Source organism: Cupressus sempervirens, chromosome 10 (assembly GCF_028749045.1).
Source record: "Cupressus sempervirens isolate cs-2001-9-10 chromosome 10, ASM2874904v1, whole genome shotgun sequence".
NCBI lineage: Eukaryota > Viridiplantae > Streptophyta > Pinopsida > Cupressales > Cupressaceae > Cupressus > Cupressus sempervirens.
Window position 1 is genome coordinate 759,943,896 of NC_143127.1, and position 19,840 is coordinate 759,963,735.

The window sequence follows — 19,840 nt, forward strand, 5'->3', positions numbered from 1 at the left end:
CAGTTCCGTAAGTTTGTTTTGATATTTTTTGATGATATTTTAATATATAGCAAGACATGGGATGAGCACTTGAAAAATTTAGAGGAGGTGCTTAGTATTTTGAAGAAGGAATCTTTGTTTGCTAAGGAGTCTAAATGTGAATTTGGTTTAACAGAATTGCTGTACCTTGGTCACATTGTCATCTCTAAAGGGGTAAGTGTTGACCTGGAAAAAATCAAGGCAATTTCAAATTGGCCTCATTCAAATTTATCATAGCTGAAAGGTTTCTTTGGTTTGTGTGGGGTTTTATTGGAGATTTGTCAAAGGTTTTCTACGAGTGGCTGCTCCATTGACTGATTTGACAAAAAGGGGAGCTTTTGCATGGTCAAATGAGACACAAAAATGTTTTGACCAGTTTAAGGAACTTGTGAGTTCATGATTAGCAATACCTGATTTTACTAAGCCATTTGAGTTGGAATGTGAGGCATCAAGTGAAGTGATAGGTGCTGCCCTAACACAAAACAAACACCCAATTGCCTTTGAAAGTAGAAAGTTGAGAAGAGCTGAAAAAAGCTATTCAATTTATGACAAAGAGATGCTGGCAATAACGTATGCTCTTGCCAAGTTTAGACAATATTTAGTGGGGGGTATGTTAACAAATCACAGTACTCTCAAATACTTCCTAAATCAACAAGACCCGAGTGAGAGGCAACAAAAATGGGTAAGTGAATTGCAGGCCTACAACTTTGATATTGTCTGTGAAGGGGAATGCTCCATAGTAGAGATAATAGTTGACTGGAAGAAAAATATCACAGCTGAATATGCAGAAAATGACTGTGCCTCAAGCTTACTTCAAGGCAAAATGCATGATGACAGGTATAAGGTGCAAAATGAGTTGATACTCTATAAAGACAGGATTTTCCTATTACCAAAATCCAAGTTCAAACTTCAGGTTTTGAAATCTTTTCATAATGCTTCTATGGCTGGTCATCCGTGATTCTTTAAAACTTACAAGCAAGTTAGAGAAAGATTCAACTGGAAAGGATTGAAACTTGAAGTTAAGAGATTTGTGCAAGATTGCCCAACATGCCAACAAAACAAACATGAAAACACCTACCCAGCTGGTTTGTTACAGCCCTTGCCAATTCCAAATAAAAAGTGGGAGAGTATTTCGATGGACTTCTTAACTTGTCTACCACTAGCTCAAGGGAAAATTGCATTTACATTGTGGTTCATAGATTGACTAAATTTGCACATTTCTTTGTCACTTCAGCTACATACACAGCAGTACAAGTAGCAGACCCTTCTTCAAAAAAAGTTTTAGACTTCATGGGCTTCCTCGCAACATAGTAAGTGACAAGGATAGCAAGACTATGAGTCTGTTTTGGCAAGAATTGTTTAGATTGTGTGGAACCAAGCTTACTCGCAGCACTAGTTATCATCCGCAAACAGATGGTCGAACTGAAATTGCAAACAAATGGTTGGAAGGCTGCTTAAGAAACTTTGTGTCAGCACAAGAGAAAACATGGATAAAGTGGTTACATATGAGTGAGTATTGTTATAATTCAACCTATCACATGTCCATCAAGATGTCACCTTACATGGCACTCTATGGCTATGAACCACCAAGCATTTTAGATCTGGTTTTGATGAACAACATGGTACCTAAAGCTTCAAGATTATTATAGCAGAGTAAGGACATAGTGAAGGCGTCACAAGAGAACATCCAATAAGCTCAAAACCAACAAAAGCAATATGCAGAACAACATAGGACTGAGAGCCATTTTGAAGTTGGTGACCTAGTATACTTGAGGTTGCAGCCTTACCAATAGTCTTCTCTCAAGAAAGGTGGAGCTGAGAAATTGAAACCAAGATTTTATGGACCATACAAGATCTGGTGAGTTAGAGAAGGAGCGTATAAACTGGAGTTGCCTACAAACAACAAGGTACATAATGTCTTTGATGTATCCAAGCTCAATAGGGCCTTGGGACATGTGGTGATTCCTTCAACAGTATTGCCACCTCTGAATGATGAAAGGAGATTAGTCTTAGTGCTTGTTTCAATCATTGAAACAAGAGAAAAGACCCTCCGTAAGCGTGTGATCACAAAGTATTAGTGAAATGGAAAGACTTGTTAGTGGAAGACGCCACATGGGAAAGTGAGCAAGTCTTGATGCATCTAACACTGAAATTGCTTGAGGATAAGCAATTCGTGTGGAGGGAGGACTGTAATGTCCCCCTCTAAATTCAAACCTTGGAGAATAATTTATTAAATGCTTCTTGCCTTCTTTCTTTGCAATTAGTAAATTATTAAAAAAATAACATATATGTTTAAATGAGTTGTTTGCTATTATAAATGTGTATGGGAAAAGCAAAGTATGAAAAACCAAAGTTAGGCGAATCCTGCAGTGAATGTTCGACTTGCCAATGTGGCTCGGGAAGCTTGACTTGCTAGTGTTGTTCAAGGAGTCAAGAAGACATGTGTTACTTAGCTGGGAGGATATGTTGGGGAAGCGCTCAGTGGGTAGATAGAGAGAATTGAAGACAGTTTATTCTTGGTAGAGGAATACTGCGGAGGTATTATAATGGGCCTATTTTCGGAGCTAGGGGATGCTTCCATAATAGCACAAAGGCAATAATTGCAGATTGTTTCATTGGCCGGACTACTACGTGGGTAGGGTCTCACCAAGGAAATTAGCTATATTCAGTTGGGAAACTGGATGCCCAAGATAATTGAGAGTTATTCAATTGCAAAGTCAAGGGAGGAGAGTAAGCGGGACTCAGTTGAATTCAATTGCACTCCAGAAGCAATGAGACACGGGATTTAATGACATTAGAGATAGGGGGAACATTGATGGCATCATTATGTGTAAGAGGGATGCATAGGCTTTAGAACATCTTGTTCATAGAGGAAACCATGGTGGACAGCATATAGGAGATTCAGCGCCTAGTTTAAGAAGACGTGATTTGCACTCATGGTTAACCAGGAATGGCATTGGGTCCTTATCAAGCCACTTCACTAGTTTCCGAGCATACATAAAGGTCCTTGCAAGAAACAAGGCTCGAGACGAGAAGTTTGGTGAATGTAATCCAAGTTGGAGGTGTATTCGTGTGGAAGTGGGAACTAGACTCAAGGAAGGCGACCTGGTCTGGGGTGTTCTCCAGAAACAAGAGTGGTGTCAGACTTACTGGGTGGACTTTCCTTGGACTGCACAACTCTAGCAATGCAACTCATAGCCATAGAAGAAGAAGATAGGAAATGGACTATATGCAATTCATTAGTAATTTACTGTTTATGCTTATTTTGGTACCTGCGAATATTCAACTTGGATATTGGTTTCTCTTGAACGCTTGCCTCCTAATATTTCAATTAGGTGGTGAAATGTGAAAGAAATCTGGTAGATAAAGATTGTTTATTGATATAGGCTAGGAATTAATTGTTGTTCCAAATTGGGGGTGGTTATTATAGGATTTAGGTATGAAAAAAAAGGTTTTTGGATATTATCTATCAAACAATTTTATTTTATTCTTATTTCTCTTTGCTTTTGCTAAAACTGGCTTAACCTGATTGTTTTACTGAGTTATGTCAAAAAAAATAATTGATCAAATTGTGGTAAATTATATTGTAGTTTATTCCATTTTCTGAGGTTTTTTAAGAACTCTTGCTGGTTCTTACTTTTTCAAACATCAAATTGCTTTACTTTCAGGGGTTTCACATTTTGTCAAACACTTTGCATGATATCTCTATCTCTCTATCTTATATTTTTAGATTGCCTTTCTTGGAACCTTGAAATGCTGAAACCCTTGGCTCCAATATTCATCACAAATTCATATAATAACAAATGCACAATAATGAAAAAGAACTCATGTGAGTCTTTCATAACTTTTTGTGGGAGAACTCACATACTTTTCTAGCCAATGTGGGATAAATAGATATACTTTTCCCTTTAATAATTCATTTACTCCAATACCTCAATTGATATGTTGGCTTAAGCTTACATTAATTAATTAAATAAATGGTCCCTTTAAATGATGACTTAACCCGCAAGTGAAATTATAAAGTCAAATTACAACTTTATAAGAAACCATTTAATGTTTTAATATGATTTGGCCACTAAAATGATAATAACAAGGGTCCCCCTCAATCATCCCAAGAGTTATCGTAAATAGTAAGTACATGAAACTAAGCCCAAACAAAGTCCAATCTAAGCCAAACGAAGACCAAACTGAAGCATATTGAATTGTGGATTTGTGAGTGAGTTGAGCACCACTATTTGCAGAGGACTGCAAAGATCCCCGAATTCTAAGATTGTAATCCCTCCATTGAGGTGTCCTGAAGCATGATAGCTACATTGAAATTTAGAAGGGTTGTATACTCATGCTTAATGTATTAACATGCATCATGAGGAAAATGCAATTATATGATTTTGTTCTAGCTTAATAAACTTCTTATTTCATTTGGGCTTCTGGAAGCCTAGCTCATTTTATAATTATTATGTTTATTTTTTAAATAAAGAGGTCACATGTGAATTATGTGGCAAGAGGAAAATACAATTATATGATTTTGTTCTAGCTTAATAACCTCTTATTTCAGTTGGACTTCTGGAAGCCTAAATCATTTTAATTATTATTATGTTTAATTTTTAAATAAAGAGGCACATGTGATTATGTGGTAAGCTTCCACTTCTAAGACACCAAAAGTAAAGTTTGAAGTAATTGTTATGATATCTTTATTTTCATTTTTATATATTTATCTCCCTCTCTATTTTTCTTTCTATTATATGTACATTACTTACCCATGAAATATACATGTCATACATGAATTAAAGTTCTAGATTGAGGTTGCTTGTTCTCAAACAATTGAGGGAAAATATATTTGTAGAGTGTCTACTGCAATCATCCCATCCAATTATGGATGCCCTTTGCACTAGAGATAAACAAACCAATTTTACTACGAAAAAAATTCAAATGTTAACACGGTCTAGATGTGAGCTAATGTTTTCCGAAACGTAGATGGTTTCTCTCCGTATTTTTGTTGAGGTGAAACTTTAACTGTATATTGCATTTAATTATGATCTTTGAATCGTTTGTTTAGCTTACACAAAAGGTCTTTTGTTAAGACTTCACGAGAAACAAAAGTTGCCTATGATTTGATATGTGCTTCTTCCTACTACCATCATATATTATGGTGTAGTAGCAACATGTACAACGAATGCATACGTTTACAAGGTAAGAAGATGAAGGGATATAAAAGAGGGATATGGAGAGATGAAAATAGCGATGAAGAGAAAGGAGTAAGGGTTAGATATAGATGGTAGAGAGATAGAAAGATGAAGATAGAGATAGGAAGTGATATATAAAGAGAGATAGAGGGAGGGCTATACGGACAGATAAAGATGGATAGATAGATAGTGTGTGTGTATGAGAGAGTATGAGAGAGAGAGAGAGAAAGAGAGAGAGAGAGAGAGAGCATATAGAAGATATATACATATAAAGAAGAGAGATTGAGAGAGGTAGAAAGTGATATAGAAAGAGAAGTAGAAAGGGAGAGATATATAGGGATAGAGAGTGATAGAGAGATAATAAGATAGAGATAGAGATTGGGGAAAAAATATGGAGATGTAGAGATTTAAAAGTATATAGAGGCAATGATGGAAATAGTGGATGGGTAGATAGAGGGAGATGTGTCTAGATATGGAGGGGGAAGAAGAAGATAGAGATGAATATAGAGAGAGGATGTGAGATAAATGGATAGAGAGATATTGAGATGGATTAAGAGGCAAAGATAGAAAGAGATATAGAGAGTGAAATAGAAAGTGAGAGTTAAAGAGGAAGCGATATAGATGGTAAGATATATTGATAAAGAGATAAGGAGATATAGAGAGGATTAGATAAAGAGACATATAAAAGAAGAAATACTTAAATGATCTTCCATACCTCTACGACGTATCTATTGCACACTAAGGTGCAAGTGCTAGTAAGGTAATTTCCCATGTTTACAACAAGCTACCCCCTTCACACCAATACTCATAGGTGCAACTTAGGGAGTACGATAAAATGTAAAGATGTACAAATGATGGGTCTTGGTTATAAGGCCATGTTAGGTGTCCATGTACAAACAAAATCTATCAAAAGCATTGAAAAGGAGTAGAAAAAATCCCCCTCCAAAAGAGAAAAGATGCAACTAAACATGTACTCTTGAAAGAAGGAAGGGGCTTTAACATGACCTATCAAGGATTACTTCAGTCGCAAATGTACAATAGATATCCCCTATATAGGGGAAAAAGAGAGACTATATAATCCACCATAATGTATGATCTCCTATTTTAATATTGGATGCTCAACAAAAGATGTCAATAATGATCTAGAAACATTGAGCAAAAGTCCAATGTTCAAACATTTCGCCTTGTGGGAGGAAACGATAAGAAGTAGAGGTGTAGCATATTTTGATGATGTTGATGTTGTCTTTGAACTGCTTAGGCATTGCCATGTTGGTGTGAAAAGATTCCATAGTCATATTAGGTACAAGTCATATGAATGAAGAAGTTGACAAGCTAAGAAAATGTGGATACGAATGAAGAATAAAATCCAAAGATGAAGAAGGTCTAACAATAGATAAGACAAGGATGTCATCAAAGAGGAGATAAATGTCCTTATGTATTAGTCTTAAAAAACAAAACTGCAATACTTCAAATATGCATCCCAATGTTTTAAATCTTGTGATGTACCTTCTGTAAAGAGTCAATTGAAGCAACAAGAGATGGAGATGTATTTCAATGTTTGTCATCCAACTAAACTTGCCATATCATGACACTATGTCCATAGAAGACGAAGCTTGCTCTACTAGGAAAGCTTAGGATTGTGACTTGAAGTCAAAGAGAAGGAAGCCGTTGAATCTAGAATAGGAGTCATAGAAGCCAAATAATCAATAAGCTAATATTTAAGAGCATCAATGTAATGTTCCCATTTTTAGCAGGTTCTTGCAGTTGGCTTGGTCAGTTCACCATCGCAACCCTTGTGAGCAAACAATGGGATTTGAGGGTCTTAGTTGTGGGGTTATATGCTTTCTAGCAACCTATGGTATGTTTTGGTTCCGTTTGAGGGACTTACTATATAGTAAGTCAAATTGTTGGTTTCAATGAGCTTAGTTAAGTTAGAAGAGTTAAGTGATGCTTTGAGTTTTTATTTTGGGCTTTTGGTTTGGGCTCCAAGAATCTTGGAGGGAGTGTCTATTTATAGTAAGTCACCTCGTTAAGTTCATTCATCATCTTTCTTCATCAAGATCACTTTGTTGTTGTCAAATTTTGATTCTGATGCTTCTTCAATTGTTTTCGCAAGACGAGTGAATTATTATTATTATTCATCTAAATATGTGAGGTTACTATTTTTGTTGGTATTGTAAGTTGGTCCCCTTAGTATCATAGCTCGTTGGAACCAGGATGAAAAGTTTTAAATTGTGGGCACAAGAAACAGTGGCCTTGTGTGTCAAAATATTATCTTATGGTGGAAAAGGTCATTTTTGAGAGCCAAAAGTAATTAATAATTATATTATATGACACTTTGTTATATTTTAATGTTGTGTTGAGGAAGCTTCTAAAGTGAAGTTGTATTTGGGAAACTTTGTGCCATTTGGAGAATAGAAATATGAGCCCATTTGATGAGAAAAGCATTCGATCGAATATAATTTTTCTCTTCTTGTCTTTGTAGCACTTCTAAAGTTCTGAAATTTTGTGCCCTTGCTTAAGTATAAGGGTTTGAAGTTGAGTTATGCATTTAATCCATAGCTGAGGTATTGTGGATTGGATTAAATTCTGAGAATTATTATTGTTTCGTCTATTGTGATTACTGTATTTTTGGAAGGCGATAGTGCTGCAAATTAGCATCCATCCTACGTAGGTGGGCATTGGATTTTATTTGCTAATGATACACAACTGGGCGGCTTAGTTGCTAGAAACGTGATGGGGAAGCCTTGTTTCACATTTTGACGGCCGAAATGGGTTTTCTGTCATGTAACGGACATTTCTATGATGTGTGGAAAGAAGATTATATATAAGAAAACTATGAATATTTTAGAGGGTGCACGAGGAACGTAAGATGCAGTACACTCAAGTAAAGTTTCACTTTTGTTAATGAAGTAATAGTTTTAGTTTTGTTCTTATTCCAAAACATGCAGTGTAATTAATCAAATGTTTTTTAAAATAGTTTTCAAGATTTTTTTAAATCTAGAGGTACTTTAGTAGCAGTTAACTAATAGTTTTTTGTGTAATTATGCATTAATAGAGTTGAAATTAAATAATCATTAATTTATGAATGCAATTTAAGATAGAATTAAGAATTAATTTTTAAGAAAATTATTTCTGTTATATCAAATCAGATTTTTAACACACACACACACACACATTTCCATTTCTTTTACACAGCCTTCCAAAATTCCATTTTTCGTCACATTGCCATTGCGTTTAGGTTTCTCGTTTCTCGTATCTAGTAACATAGCTGGGCAGCGATTTAAATCTGCATATAGTGTGATTGGGCATCCATTATCTAGAAATGGAGATAGATGTGGATCTCCAAAGATCTTCCAAATTTGGTGCAAAGAATGTGTGGACACTCAATATGTGAGATAGAGCACATTGTGTCGAAGTCAACATCACTACTAATCAATCTAAGGTGTTTAGGATTATGTCTTGACCAGACTTATAGTTCCCTTTGTTCAAGCATGATTTTTGGAAGGATTAATTGAAAAGCCAACTATTTCACAATTATATACTCACATATAGATTAGAGATAAAAAATTGTGAAATTGGGACCATTTTAGGGTAAAAAATGGTCCTATTTTTTGCAAGATATCCAAAGTATATGTCAAAATAGAAATTCTAACTTCAAACTAAAATAATAGGGTAATTTGGAAAAAAAAGGAAAAACCTAGTGTAAAATGGGGATGCACACCCAACCCCAGAACCCCCACCCCCCTCGCAATTGGGTGCAGGGATGTCCTTGGGATAGGTACTTGGCACACCCAAGCACTCCCATCGCTGCCCAAGTGTTTCCGCACTCGTCGCCACACCGCTTGGGTTTTGGGTGCTTGGGTACTTGTGTGTTTTGGTGCTTCATCTACTCTGTTAAGAGGAAAAAACTTAACTCTAATTGGGTGCTTGTGTGCTACATCCACTTTGTTAAGAGGAACAAACATGCTTCTAAGAGAGCGGAGAAGCTTGTTGTACATAGTGTCTTGCATATCGTATATCACGAAAAACACGTGTACAAAGAGAGCCTAGGAGGATGATGGGATGTAGAGCTAGAGGATCTATTTCATATTGATGAGGATGAGCTTGCATCAAAAAGAGTTGTAGGGTTGGTTGGTGTTCCTTTTGTGGAACTTGAGTGTGAGGAGTCCAGTAGTTCCAGCTAATGAGTACTTTGGCTTGGGGGATGATTAGAGGCTTCCCATCACTACATTTTATCACTTTGACACGATTTTGTACTCATTTTGATATTCATCATAATTTAAATGATGCATGATGCTACTCATTGTAATCATCTTTATCGTTATAAATCCTATTTGCTAATAATTTGGATTTCTATTTGAATCTTGATATATGAATGTTACTATTGTAGTATGTACTATGTTACTATATTGAATGTTCAACGATTCTGGTTTGTGTTGCAAGTTTTCTATGTACAAGTATTCTGATTTGGTATGTTATGTTGAAACATCATTTCATAGCTAGCATTTCATGTTATATATTTATATTATGCAACACCTCTTCCCTCCCCACCAAAGCCCCGGTCCCCCACCATTCCCCGCTGTCCCCAAATTGAGGCCCTTCTTTTATTGTCCTAGAAACTTGTCCCGATGTCCCTCAGCGCTGGTGTTACACTGGAAAAACCAAATGTATGACTATGTAGTGCTTGAAACAAGCTTTCAAACACTTGTATGTTTGCAAAACCTGATAATTTTATCAAACTTAAAAAGCACAATGTATATTGGGTTTTGGTCATCGACATGACTAGGTATTTGGTTAGGGGTTGGCATGGGAATGATGTCATTATTGCATTGATAGCTATACTAAATCGTTTTATTTTCAATTTTTTGGGAGAAACATATTATACATGACTTAGGTGAAGCATACAGGAATATTATTTGTAAGATTTTGATTTCTATAATAATTGTGGTTGGACAATACAATGATTGTGTGCTTGGACAAAATTGTACGACATATGGATTATTCTAGTGAATTCTTTTGAATACCCCAAAAAGCTTCAAAATTTAGTGGCTCCAAACCCTATGTTCCCTTTTACGAATTGATAGGTTTTTGGCATTTATGAGCTCATATGTTGTCCATTTGGTACTAGGATGTACCATATGAAAAATCTTAAATGGATCTCTTGAAAAAGAGGGAAAGGAATCTAAATCTAGAGCTTTAATAGCAAGTCAAAGGTGATCGACCACCAAAACAACCTTCCATGAAAGAGAGAAGCAATAGAAATGCTATGAAGCTAGATAAGTCTTTAGATGCAAAATGAAAATGGTAAAATATACAATTGAAAGATGTGGATGAGACCTTGCAACATACTAAGATCATGACAATTTTCTCAATACTATGATGAGACTCGAAAGTAAATGACATTAGCAAGCTTAAGTATGCAAATGCGAATATGGTCTAATAAGAAACTACTTAGGTAATATACCATGTTCAAACTAATAGAATCTTCTCTAATACTTTTGATTGACCAGTAGTTGTGTGATAGAGGTAATATACCATGTTCAAACTAATGGAATCTTCTCTTATCCTTAGCTTTCATGCCACCTATATATAAAATGTTGCAGTGTATGTAATTCTGGTTGATACTCCAGATACCTTTACAAGTGGTAGAAATGTATTGAATACAGATGAAGTTTTGGCTATAGTGAATTGCCGAGGATTGGAGACAGGGATTAATGTATGTGTTTAGTTATTTTACAAGTTTTTCCCTTTTAGGCTGCAGCTGCACGTATAATGCATTGAAAGCTAATTTAAAACAATTGGTTTGTGTAAGGTGCAATTGTGTTGAACGTTGATGTATGTTTTGTGTACTATTGTCTCTTTTCAATTGCATATGTCATAGATATTTTATATGGAGAACTCTAAGTCCAGTGAGTGCAGTGCCTTGGGTGAGTGGTCATTATGACTAATATGCCAGCTTATTTTAGTGTTTAAATGCTTGGGTACAATATGCGCACACAAGTTTAGGTTAGAGTAACACAGGACTAGTTCCAAGGGTGTTGAAAGACAATTCATAACTCAAATGGTAAGGTTTTGTCTTTCTATAGGAAGATATTCAATGACCTCATACATGATCAGGTAGACTATCAATTAATGTTGTAAGATTCCCCAAGTAGGTCATATATCTTTGAGGTGAAGTGGCTGGTTGTCGCAAAACAGATTGAAATGGTCTAACTTTTTGAGTTCTGGTGAGATAACTTGGTTTTGTTTAGGGTAATATTGGCATAAGTGTCTTGATGAGTTTGACATGTAACTATGCAGTGAATTTGCAAGCAATATACGAGAGTCAGGCTATTGGAGTCTTCTCAGGCCTTTGAAGTGAAAATGCCATCACATATGTATGACTTGGCTTAATTACTCTTTCCACTGTTTTCTTTTTCCTTTTTTGAAAGATAAGATGAATGATTAATGGGTCCAGACAAGAGACTTAATAAGGGAAATGCACAATTTCAAGCTGACAGGCCACTATGAAATCTATTCCAGGTGTAAATTGATATTATCTTAGACTTTGATAAAGTTTGGTGGGGACAATAGATGTATAGTAGTTATTTCATTTTCTACAAATGTACATTCCATATTCTACAATGTCCAAATTGTTGATTCTCCAATTTTCTGGGATGGGAGCATGCTGTTTGACAGGGGTACAGCTATTAATTTTTTAACTTTAAACAAACTAAAAGAAGCTGACATTTTAAAAAGTAAATGCATCATGCTGAATTTTCAATGACAATTCTCTCCCTGTTAGCTATTAATGGTTAAGCTTTTTTCCGCTTCAGACTTTTTAATTTTTATGCATCGAACAGTGTAGGACCTAATTCCTGGAAAAAGGGAATGTCCTCTCCAACTTCCAAGAATCTGGGACGCTGGGGACATGTCCCAGGTCCTTGAGGATGCATCCCTGTTACTATTAATTAGCAATGAAGCAAATTGTACCACATCACTTTTGCATCTATTGGTTTCCGTGATTCAGGATAACAGGCATATTGCATATGTGCAAATATAAAAAGTGGAGATACTCTTTTACAATTTTATTGTTCAAAGATCATTTGCACCTCCTCATCCTTCATGTTCTAGTAGAAACCATTTATAACAATGGAAACTTTTCCCAAACCATATGGTTTGTGGTATTTTTGGAGACATGCTAATGAATTTTTTATAGCTGTATAGCATATAACATGTTGATTGCTACTACCTGCAGCAAGTATTTGACAAAGACACCTTCTCATCAGATGACAGCATGGGGGAGGCTGAAGTGGATATTCAACCATTGGTTTCTGCCGCAAATGCATACATAAATGCAGTCGGCTTTGGAGATATGCAGATTGGAAAATGGCTAGCTACAAGTGACAATGCACTTGTAACTGATAGCATAATCAAGCTTGTTGATGGACACGTAAAGCAGGATATAATCTTGAAACTGCAAAATGTGGAGTCTGGAATATTAGATCTGGAGCTTGAGTGTGTTCCCCTCACCCAGTAATTTCATTTATGTATGTTGGTAGTGTACTATAAAACACCATGCACATCAGGGTGTACTATACAACTTCATTTAGGATTGCTGCCTAAATTGAGGGATTATTTAATGCCCTTGGCACAAGCATGTCTACTTGAGTTGATGAATTGCTGCCGAGTGAGTTTAATGTGTAAACTGGATTTTTTTGTAACAGGCATTCTTTTGTAACATGCACGACTGGATTTATTGAAGTCATTTGGCTTCATAAATACCGAGTCACAAATATCTGTAAGAAGAAATTCACTTTACTGATGCTTGAGCATAGTATGCAGATGGCAATCAAGGTACATAATGTCTGGCAGGGAACAGATGAACTTCTCAAATAATTGGAATTAGAGATCAATTATGAAAATTCTAGTAAATCAATGTTCTTGTCATAGAACCAGTGATGAATATAGACAAGAAGATTTACATATTGTGAGACTGACGAAAGTGTTAAGGTTATTCAGGTAGTTATTACTCCGAAAGATAAACTTCGATGTTTTCCTTTTCTGTGCAAGCCATTCAATGAGCATTAGCATTGGACAGTGGAGAACTGAATTAAACCAGTGAGGCTCTTCTAAAGCTGTAAAGTATTGTTTCCTAGAAGAGCCTGGACACATATCTGTAATATTATCACATTCATAAAGTTATTCAGAGCAAAGCTAAAAATCTAGTCCTGTGGGCTGCGTTTTTCTAAACCGTCATAAACAGTGAAAGCTATGATATTAATGAAGATTTCATAAGCTTTCTGGGAAGATGCAACATCAGTCAATGGTGTATCTGTTCTCATATTTCTGGCAAGTTTCATATTGTTCACATATTTTATTTTGAGGGTCTGCATCCATGTTCAGTTTCTAGAACGTTAAATGAGGATGTGATCATCATAAGCATGGCAGTAAGATTAAATTAAATAAGAATAAAAGTCTCTTAGCGAGATTGTATTTGGAAATGAAGTCATATGATTCTTTGGAAAGGCCTTGCTAGATTAGGTGCTCCTTTTTTTTGTTTTATGGTCTAAAATCAGACAAGTGGATCTTTCACTGGCTGAAATATGCAAAGACAAAAAAAATGTTGAATTTTATGGTGTATAAATAATTTAATGTTACTTGCATGGAACAAATACATGATTCAGTTGTCCTATGTATAATTTGTCTAAAAGAGAAACAGACAGGTGACTTCAATGGCAAACTAGACCGGTAGCAAGGCTGATTGTGAAATGTCAACCCTACTTTGTAAGTATACTAGCACTTGCATCTTTGAAGGGTGCAGGGTTACGTCGATAGTTTTATATATATCAAATAATGTCACTGAATGTTGACACCAGAAAGTTTGCTAATAATAATTTTTATACATGGTATAACATTGAAAAGATAATTTAAAAATCTTTATTATTTTGGTTTCCTTGCTAACCATGGAATACACCCTATTAAGCTTTTCTTTCCTCAAGGTTTGTCCTGTCTTTTCAATAATTTATCTTCTATGCAACTTTTGTTGATATCTTTGCACCCTTTTTCATCTATAATAAATTTATAGAATCTTGGTCATTATGGCCGGTACTTTGATTATCCTCCTCCAAAAGCATGGGTGCTACATGAGCATTGACGTTGTTATTAATGAAGTACACACTACAGTAGTGGTTTCCATCATGATATGAGACATGAAGTGTGGGTATGTTTGAGCTATCAATATTGTAGATTTGGGATGCTTGGCCCTTCAAATGGTGCACATGATATTGTTCAAGTCACTAGGGAGGTTGCATAAATCTCACAATGATCTACCCAAGTTCCATCTTCTGCCATTTTTTCAATCATTTTCAAAATTCATGTCATCTTTCTGAGAAAAGAAAGGCTCAAAGTCTGAACAATTCTCCATAATGTACTCCACTACTATACTAAGATACTTTGAGTGTTGCTCTTGGTCACCTTCAAGTTTATCTGCTAGGGCTCTGAAAAAACAATTTCCATCTGGTAGCCTTTGCACCATTCTTATCTGCAATCCATTATGTTGTGCCTTTATTTCTTCTTGGCTTTCCTCACTTTTTGTTTCATCCAACATGACGCTTGATAGAGATTGTCTTCGTTGATGAGCATGTTTGACTGAGAAAGAGGTAGTTCCAGTTAAAGATTTCTTTAACATATAATTTAAATAGATAATGAAATGTACAATTCAACCTTAAGTTTTAAGCATTTTATTTCAAAAGAGCATAATGTTACTTTCAACTATTTTGTAATGGTCTCAACCTTTGCCTAAATTATCAAATGTATTCATGTGTGATCCTAGAAAATGTGAAGACAACCAATTGTAGAATCCATTTAAGTGCAACCCTACCTAATTAAATGAATTCATGTTTATGAACATGTACACAAGATAGTACCTCTTAAGGTGTAGGGGACAAATAGTTACAGTCATAAGTGATGGGAGAGCCAAAGTTGAGGCTAATACATCTTTGGTAATATGTGAGAATCCAGTACTAATATGTCTTCTATATATAGAAACCATTTAGATGTCCTTGACAGTGTGTGAGGAGAATGCAATCACATGTCTACGATACATTGACTCAATTCTACTTGCGACAGTGACATACAATTTTTGAGCTCTATTGTGTGCACATGCATTGTAGATAAACAAAGACATTGCCGGATTCATGTCCTTGTCACGAGATTTTGCCATGTACAATGCCTATACTTGCATTTTAGATTTCTCCTTCAATTGTGATTTTTTGAAGCCCTTTATCCTTAGTATGAAATATGCTAAGGTCACCACTAATTCTATGATTGGCCTTTATAGTTGTTGATTTTTCATTTTATTTCCAAAAAATATTTTATTTCCTTAAAATCTTGGAAAAACATGAAGAGGGTCATTGCATTACATAAAGTCATTCCCATGCAAGAAGTTAAAAATGAAGTGATGAAACTAAAATAAATTGGGAGATTAATTAAACAATTTAGTACTATTATATTTTATTATGTTTAAAAAAAAAAATGATAATATTAATTTATTTAGATTTCAACAAATTTATGATTATAAAAGAGTTAATTTTTTATTTTAATGAAATTATTTCAAAATTTTAATTAGAAGTAGATACAATATCATTAAAGTTGCTAAATTGTAAAAATATTAGTTTAATTTAAAAAAAAAAATTAAGTATAGATAATCAATTTTATTAATTTTAAATAAATTAACATAAATAAATAATAATTATTTGTTTACTTGAAAAACTATAACAAAACAACAATAACAATATACTATATAACTTTTAAATTTTATATTTTAACACAATCTATCCCACCCAGCAACACATCCCCACCTATGTGCAAATTTAATTTATCGAACTGATACACTCTATATTCTATATTAATTATGAATAGGAGGAACAAGTTCTGGATAAATTTGTTTTACCAATTCTTTTTAATATTCCAACATCACCATCCATATTTTTTTTATGAAATACTTGAAAAAGCTATATAGAACCTCCAAACATCTCATCTTCATTTTCATTGCATCATTGCTAAAATAATCATAATGACTGGATCCCCAAGCCCCAAAATTTGAGAGCCCATTGAATTAAACTAGTTAAAATTAAAACACCAAGCTATGAACTATAAATTTGTAGTTGGGTTAAGGTTGTTGTATCTGAGAGTGTTAGCACTAAGGATGCATAAGGAAAATGAGCAAATAAGGGTAACTTTAAAGTATGTTGTCACACTTTGCACAAGCCTTGGTGTTGGTTTCAAGATACCTTCAAAGAAGCATGGTCAAGTGATGTAGGAATGCAAACTCTTGTTGGAGAAATGCATTATATTATAATGGGTGCGGTATTCTCTATAGCATACAAAAGGGAAAAATATGGTTCCAAAAAGTTACAAAGCCTAGATTAAAATATTTGAATTAAAGAGTATATAAAGTTTGCCGTATATAAAAAAAAGATGTTTTGTACTTTTATAAATGTATTTATTTTGCACACAATTAAATTGTTCTTAGTTTTTTAAATTCTTCTAAATTTTAATTTTTTTTTCATATATTTAAATTGTTACCTACTTAAAAAAATCACAAATCATCTTAGTAATGTATACATATATTTAATTAAAAAAAATCTAATATATCTTTCTACCCCTCTATCACTATTACTATAATTCTCAATGTAAAATGGCCAATCTAATTTTCTATAAATATAATTATTAAACTTAAAAATCTAATAGAAAAACTAAACTTGTTAAATCAAAATCTACAATCTAATTATTGCTAAAAAAGACTAACTAAACACAAATTCGTAGGATCTAATATTTTAATTAATAAAATATATGACATTATTTTCTTCTTTAATTCATTGTGATGTATTATTTTCTTCTTTAATTCATTGTTATGTATCAATTGAACCATATTTAATTATATTGATAAAAGAAATGTTAATATAATTTAAATATTTTTAATCTATATTTTTAATAATTAATAATTATTGTGTTGTAAAATTTATTATTATTATGTATTTAGCTTGAGTAGATTCAAACTCAAGACATCTTAATTAAGAAGCTCACAATTTTACCATTGTGTGTAGATTTTTGCTTCCAATATTTTTAATCTATAAAAATGATTTTAGATTTATCAAAAGAGTCGTGCCTATTAAAGTTATGGCAAAAGACGATATGCCTAACATAGTTGCCAACTCTTTATGCTTAGAACCTTATTATGAATATCTTAGAGTTTAAATGCATAATCTTAGAGAATATATAATATGCGCACGTGGTAGAAAATGTTGTCGATAAAGGTAAATTTTTGATAGTTAGAGGAATAAGGAGAACTAGGGGGAACAATGAGTAAAATAAATAAGAGAAAGATAGATGGAAGATGTAGAGATAGAATGATAAAGATTATGAGGTGATAAATAGATAGATCAAAGGAAATAGAGGAAATAAAGTATAGATGTAAAGCAACTAAAGGTAAAGAGGGGGAAATTAGAAATAGGGAAGGAGAAATGTGTCTATGTGCATACGTAAAAGAAAGATATAAAGGAAGGGATAGGGATGCTTATAGAGAAATTATGATTCAAAAAGAGACATGGATATAAAAATAGAGAGGTATATAGATACATTAATTTGTCTAAATATAATATATATGTTTCGCTATTTGCGTAACCTTTGCACCCCTCAATGAAAATGCTAGTTTACTTGTATCAGAAAAATATATAAATGGGCCCTTGAGACTCTCTCTCTCTCTCTCTCTATGACTAGGAGACTATCTTTGTCTGATACAACACTTATTTGTAAGCTCTGGCATTGGACCCCTTTTGTTTTAAATCTTCTGAAATGGTGTAAATATTCTTGGTCCTGTAAATGAGGTATTTTACATTGATAATAGGTAGGAGTATTTCATTGTGGTTTTTACAAATTTATTTTTAGATTATTCTATTAAAGTGGGATTGTTGTTGTATCAAAATACCATTTTTTAAGTGTCAGAAATAACCACTCAACTTATAGTACCCAAAATGCAGTTAAATTATTGTTATAAATCCCAAAATTAGCATTAAACATTTTTACTAACATTTTTCCTTATTCTCTTAACTGGCAAAGTGTGCAAGTTTGTTCATTTTATTACCAGAGCAAGTTGAGAGGCCCAACTTTCACAAGAACATTAAAAAATTATGCTATCTACTTGGAAATTTTTGTTCTAATATGCCATCCATGAGGAAGTAGAATTTATGTCTGTCTTGTGATGTTGTAAAGCTTTAGCATGGTCTTCCCTTAGATAAAGAATTAGGCGTTCAAAACTATTGAATTATAATAAATTTAATGCTGACCTCCACCAGCGCCCTCCCTGCTCTCTCACCAAATAGACGTAAGTTCTGATAGAAATACCTCTATTTATAGTTTAGATATTTTGAGCAAGGATCAATTGTAATATTATGTAAAACACAACAAACTAAAGAGGCTTATCATGCTAATTGGTTATTAAGCTAGATATCAATGGCCAATAGACACTAGTTCTTTCCAGTATTTGACTCCAATCTTGGGATGTTGGGCTTTGAAGATCCCCATCTCTATAGAGTAGTATTGAGATGAACATTTGACAATTGAAGGTTTAATTTTTTCAAGTAATTAATGAGCAAAAGTAGAATACAATCATTATATAAAGTATGGATCCAAAATTAAGCGTTAATATCCCAATTTCATGCATCAAATTTATAGGCAAATGTATAACAAATATTACAATGCCTGTAAATTGGTAGTTGACTGAAACATTAATGGGTGTAGTTGGTATGAAAGGTTGTAAGTGGCTATGAACAGCTGAAGGTGGCTGCATTTGTTTCATATTTTGGTTTGTGCCGACAGTATATTTAATTTATTTCAACAAGCCAGAGGTGCCAACATTAGAAATAATCAACCCAACTTTTTAATCCTTTTATTGATTTGGTCTCTCCTCATCCAAGACTTTTGGGCTCTAGTTTTGTGTTGACTCCGAGTTTAAACTAAAATTGAATGCCAATGCAAATATTTTCTATGGTTAGTAGCATGGTATTTGTGGTCGTTTTCGGTTCTAAACCCAATTTGATCTTAAAACCATAATTCGGAAATGACAAAACACTATCTCTTGGCAGGATGTTCCTTGGGAGAATAAAACTGAAAAAGTTAAGACGATGAAAGTTAGAATATCAAAGCATCAGCTGGAGGATTTTCTACCATATTAGAGAGCATCTGCCCAAGATGTACAACTAAAGCTTCTGAACAATGATTTGTCTGAAGCCAATCTATTGGGTTTTCATCAGTGACATGTTTGACGGTCGGATCAAAATGGTTATGAAATCCCCATGTTTTCTTTGTACAAATTAAGTACAGAGAAATACATTTATTGTTGATGTATTCAGTCACTTTTGATAATATTGCACTAGAAACATTGTGCACATGCATAATGGCGTCTCTGCCTACAAGTCGTATAATTTTTTTAATGCTCTCCATGTCCAAAGCCACATCATACTCCACCTCTTTTCCCTAAATGAAAGATCTCCATGAACAATTTTTTCGTTCCTTGATAGAGATTCCTCTATATATATCGTTGCATGTTGTTTCTTTGCTTCAAAATGATATTAACCGCAGACCACTCATTAGTG

General features: G+C 34.0%; 1 protein-coding gene across 6 annotated transcripts in view; it reads left to right on the forward strand.

Annotated features, from left to right (window-relative positions):
• The window catches only part of LOC149536087 (ADP-ribosylation factor GTPase-activating protein AGD12-like), an 81,431-nt gene extending 61,798 nt beyond the window's left edge, over window positions 1–19,633 (forward strand). For 4 of the 6 annotated variants that reach the window (XM_089806758.1, XM_089806760.1, XM_089806757.1 and 1 more), the window contains one exon: window positions 12,442–13,687. In XM_089806758.1, the coding sequence (XP_089662884.1) occupies window positions 12,442–12,723 (282 nt within the window). In that variant the 3' untranslated portion in view covers window positions 12,724–13,687. Of the gene's footprint in view, window positions 1–12,441; window positions 13,688–19,330 lie in introns of those variants that run through there. The other 2 variants (XM_089806761.1, XM_089806762.1) reach the window with 2 other exon arrangements.
• Window positions 19,634–19,840: the final 207 nt, after the last annotated feature.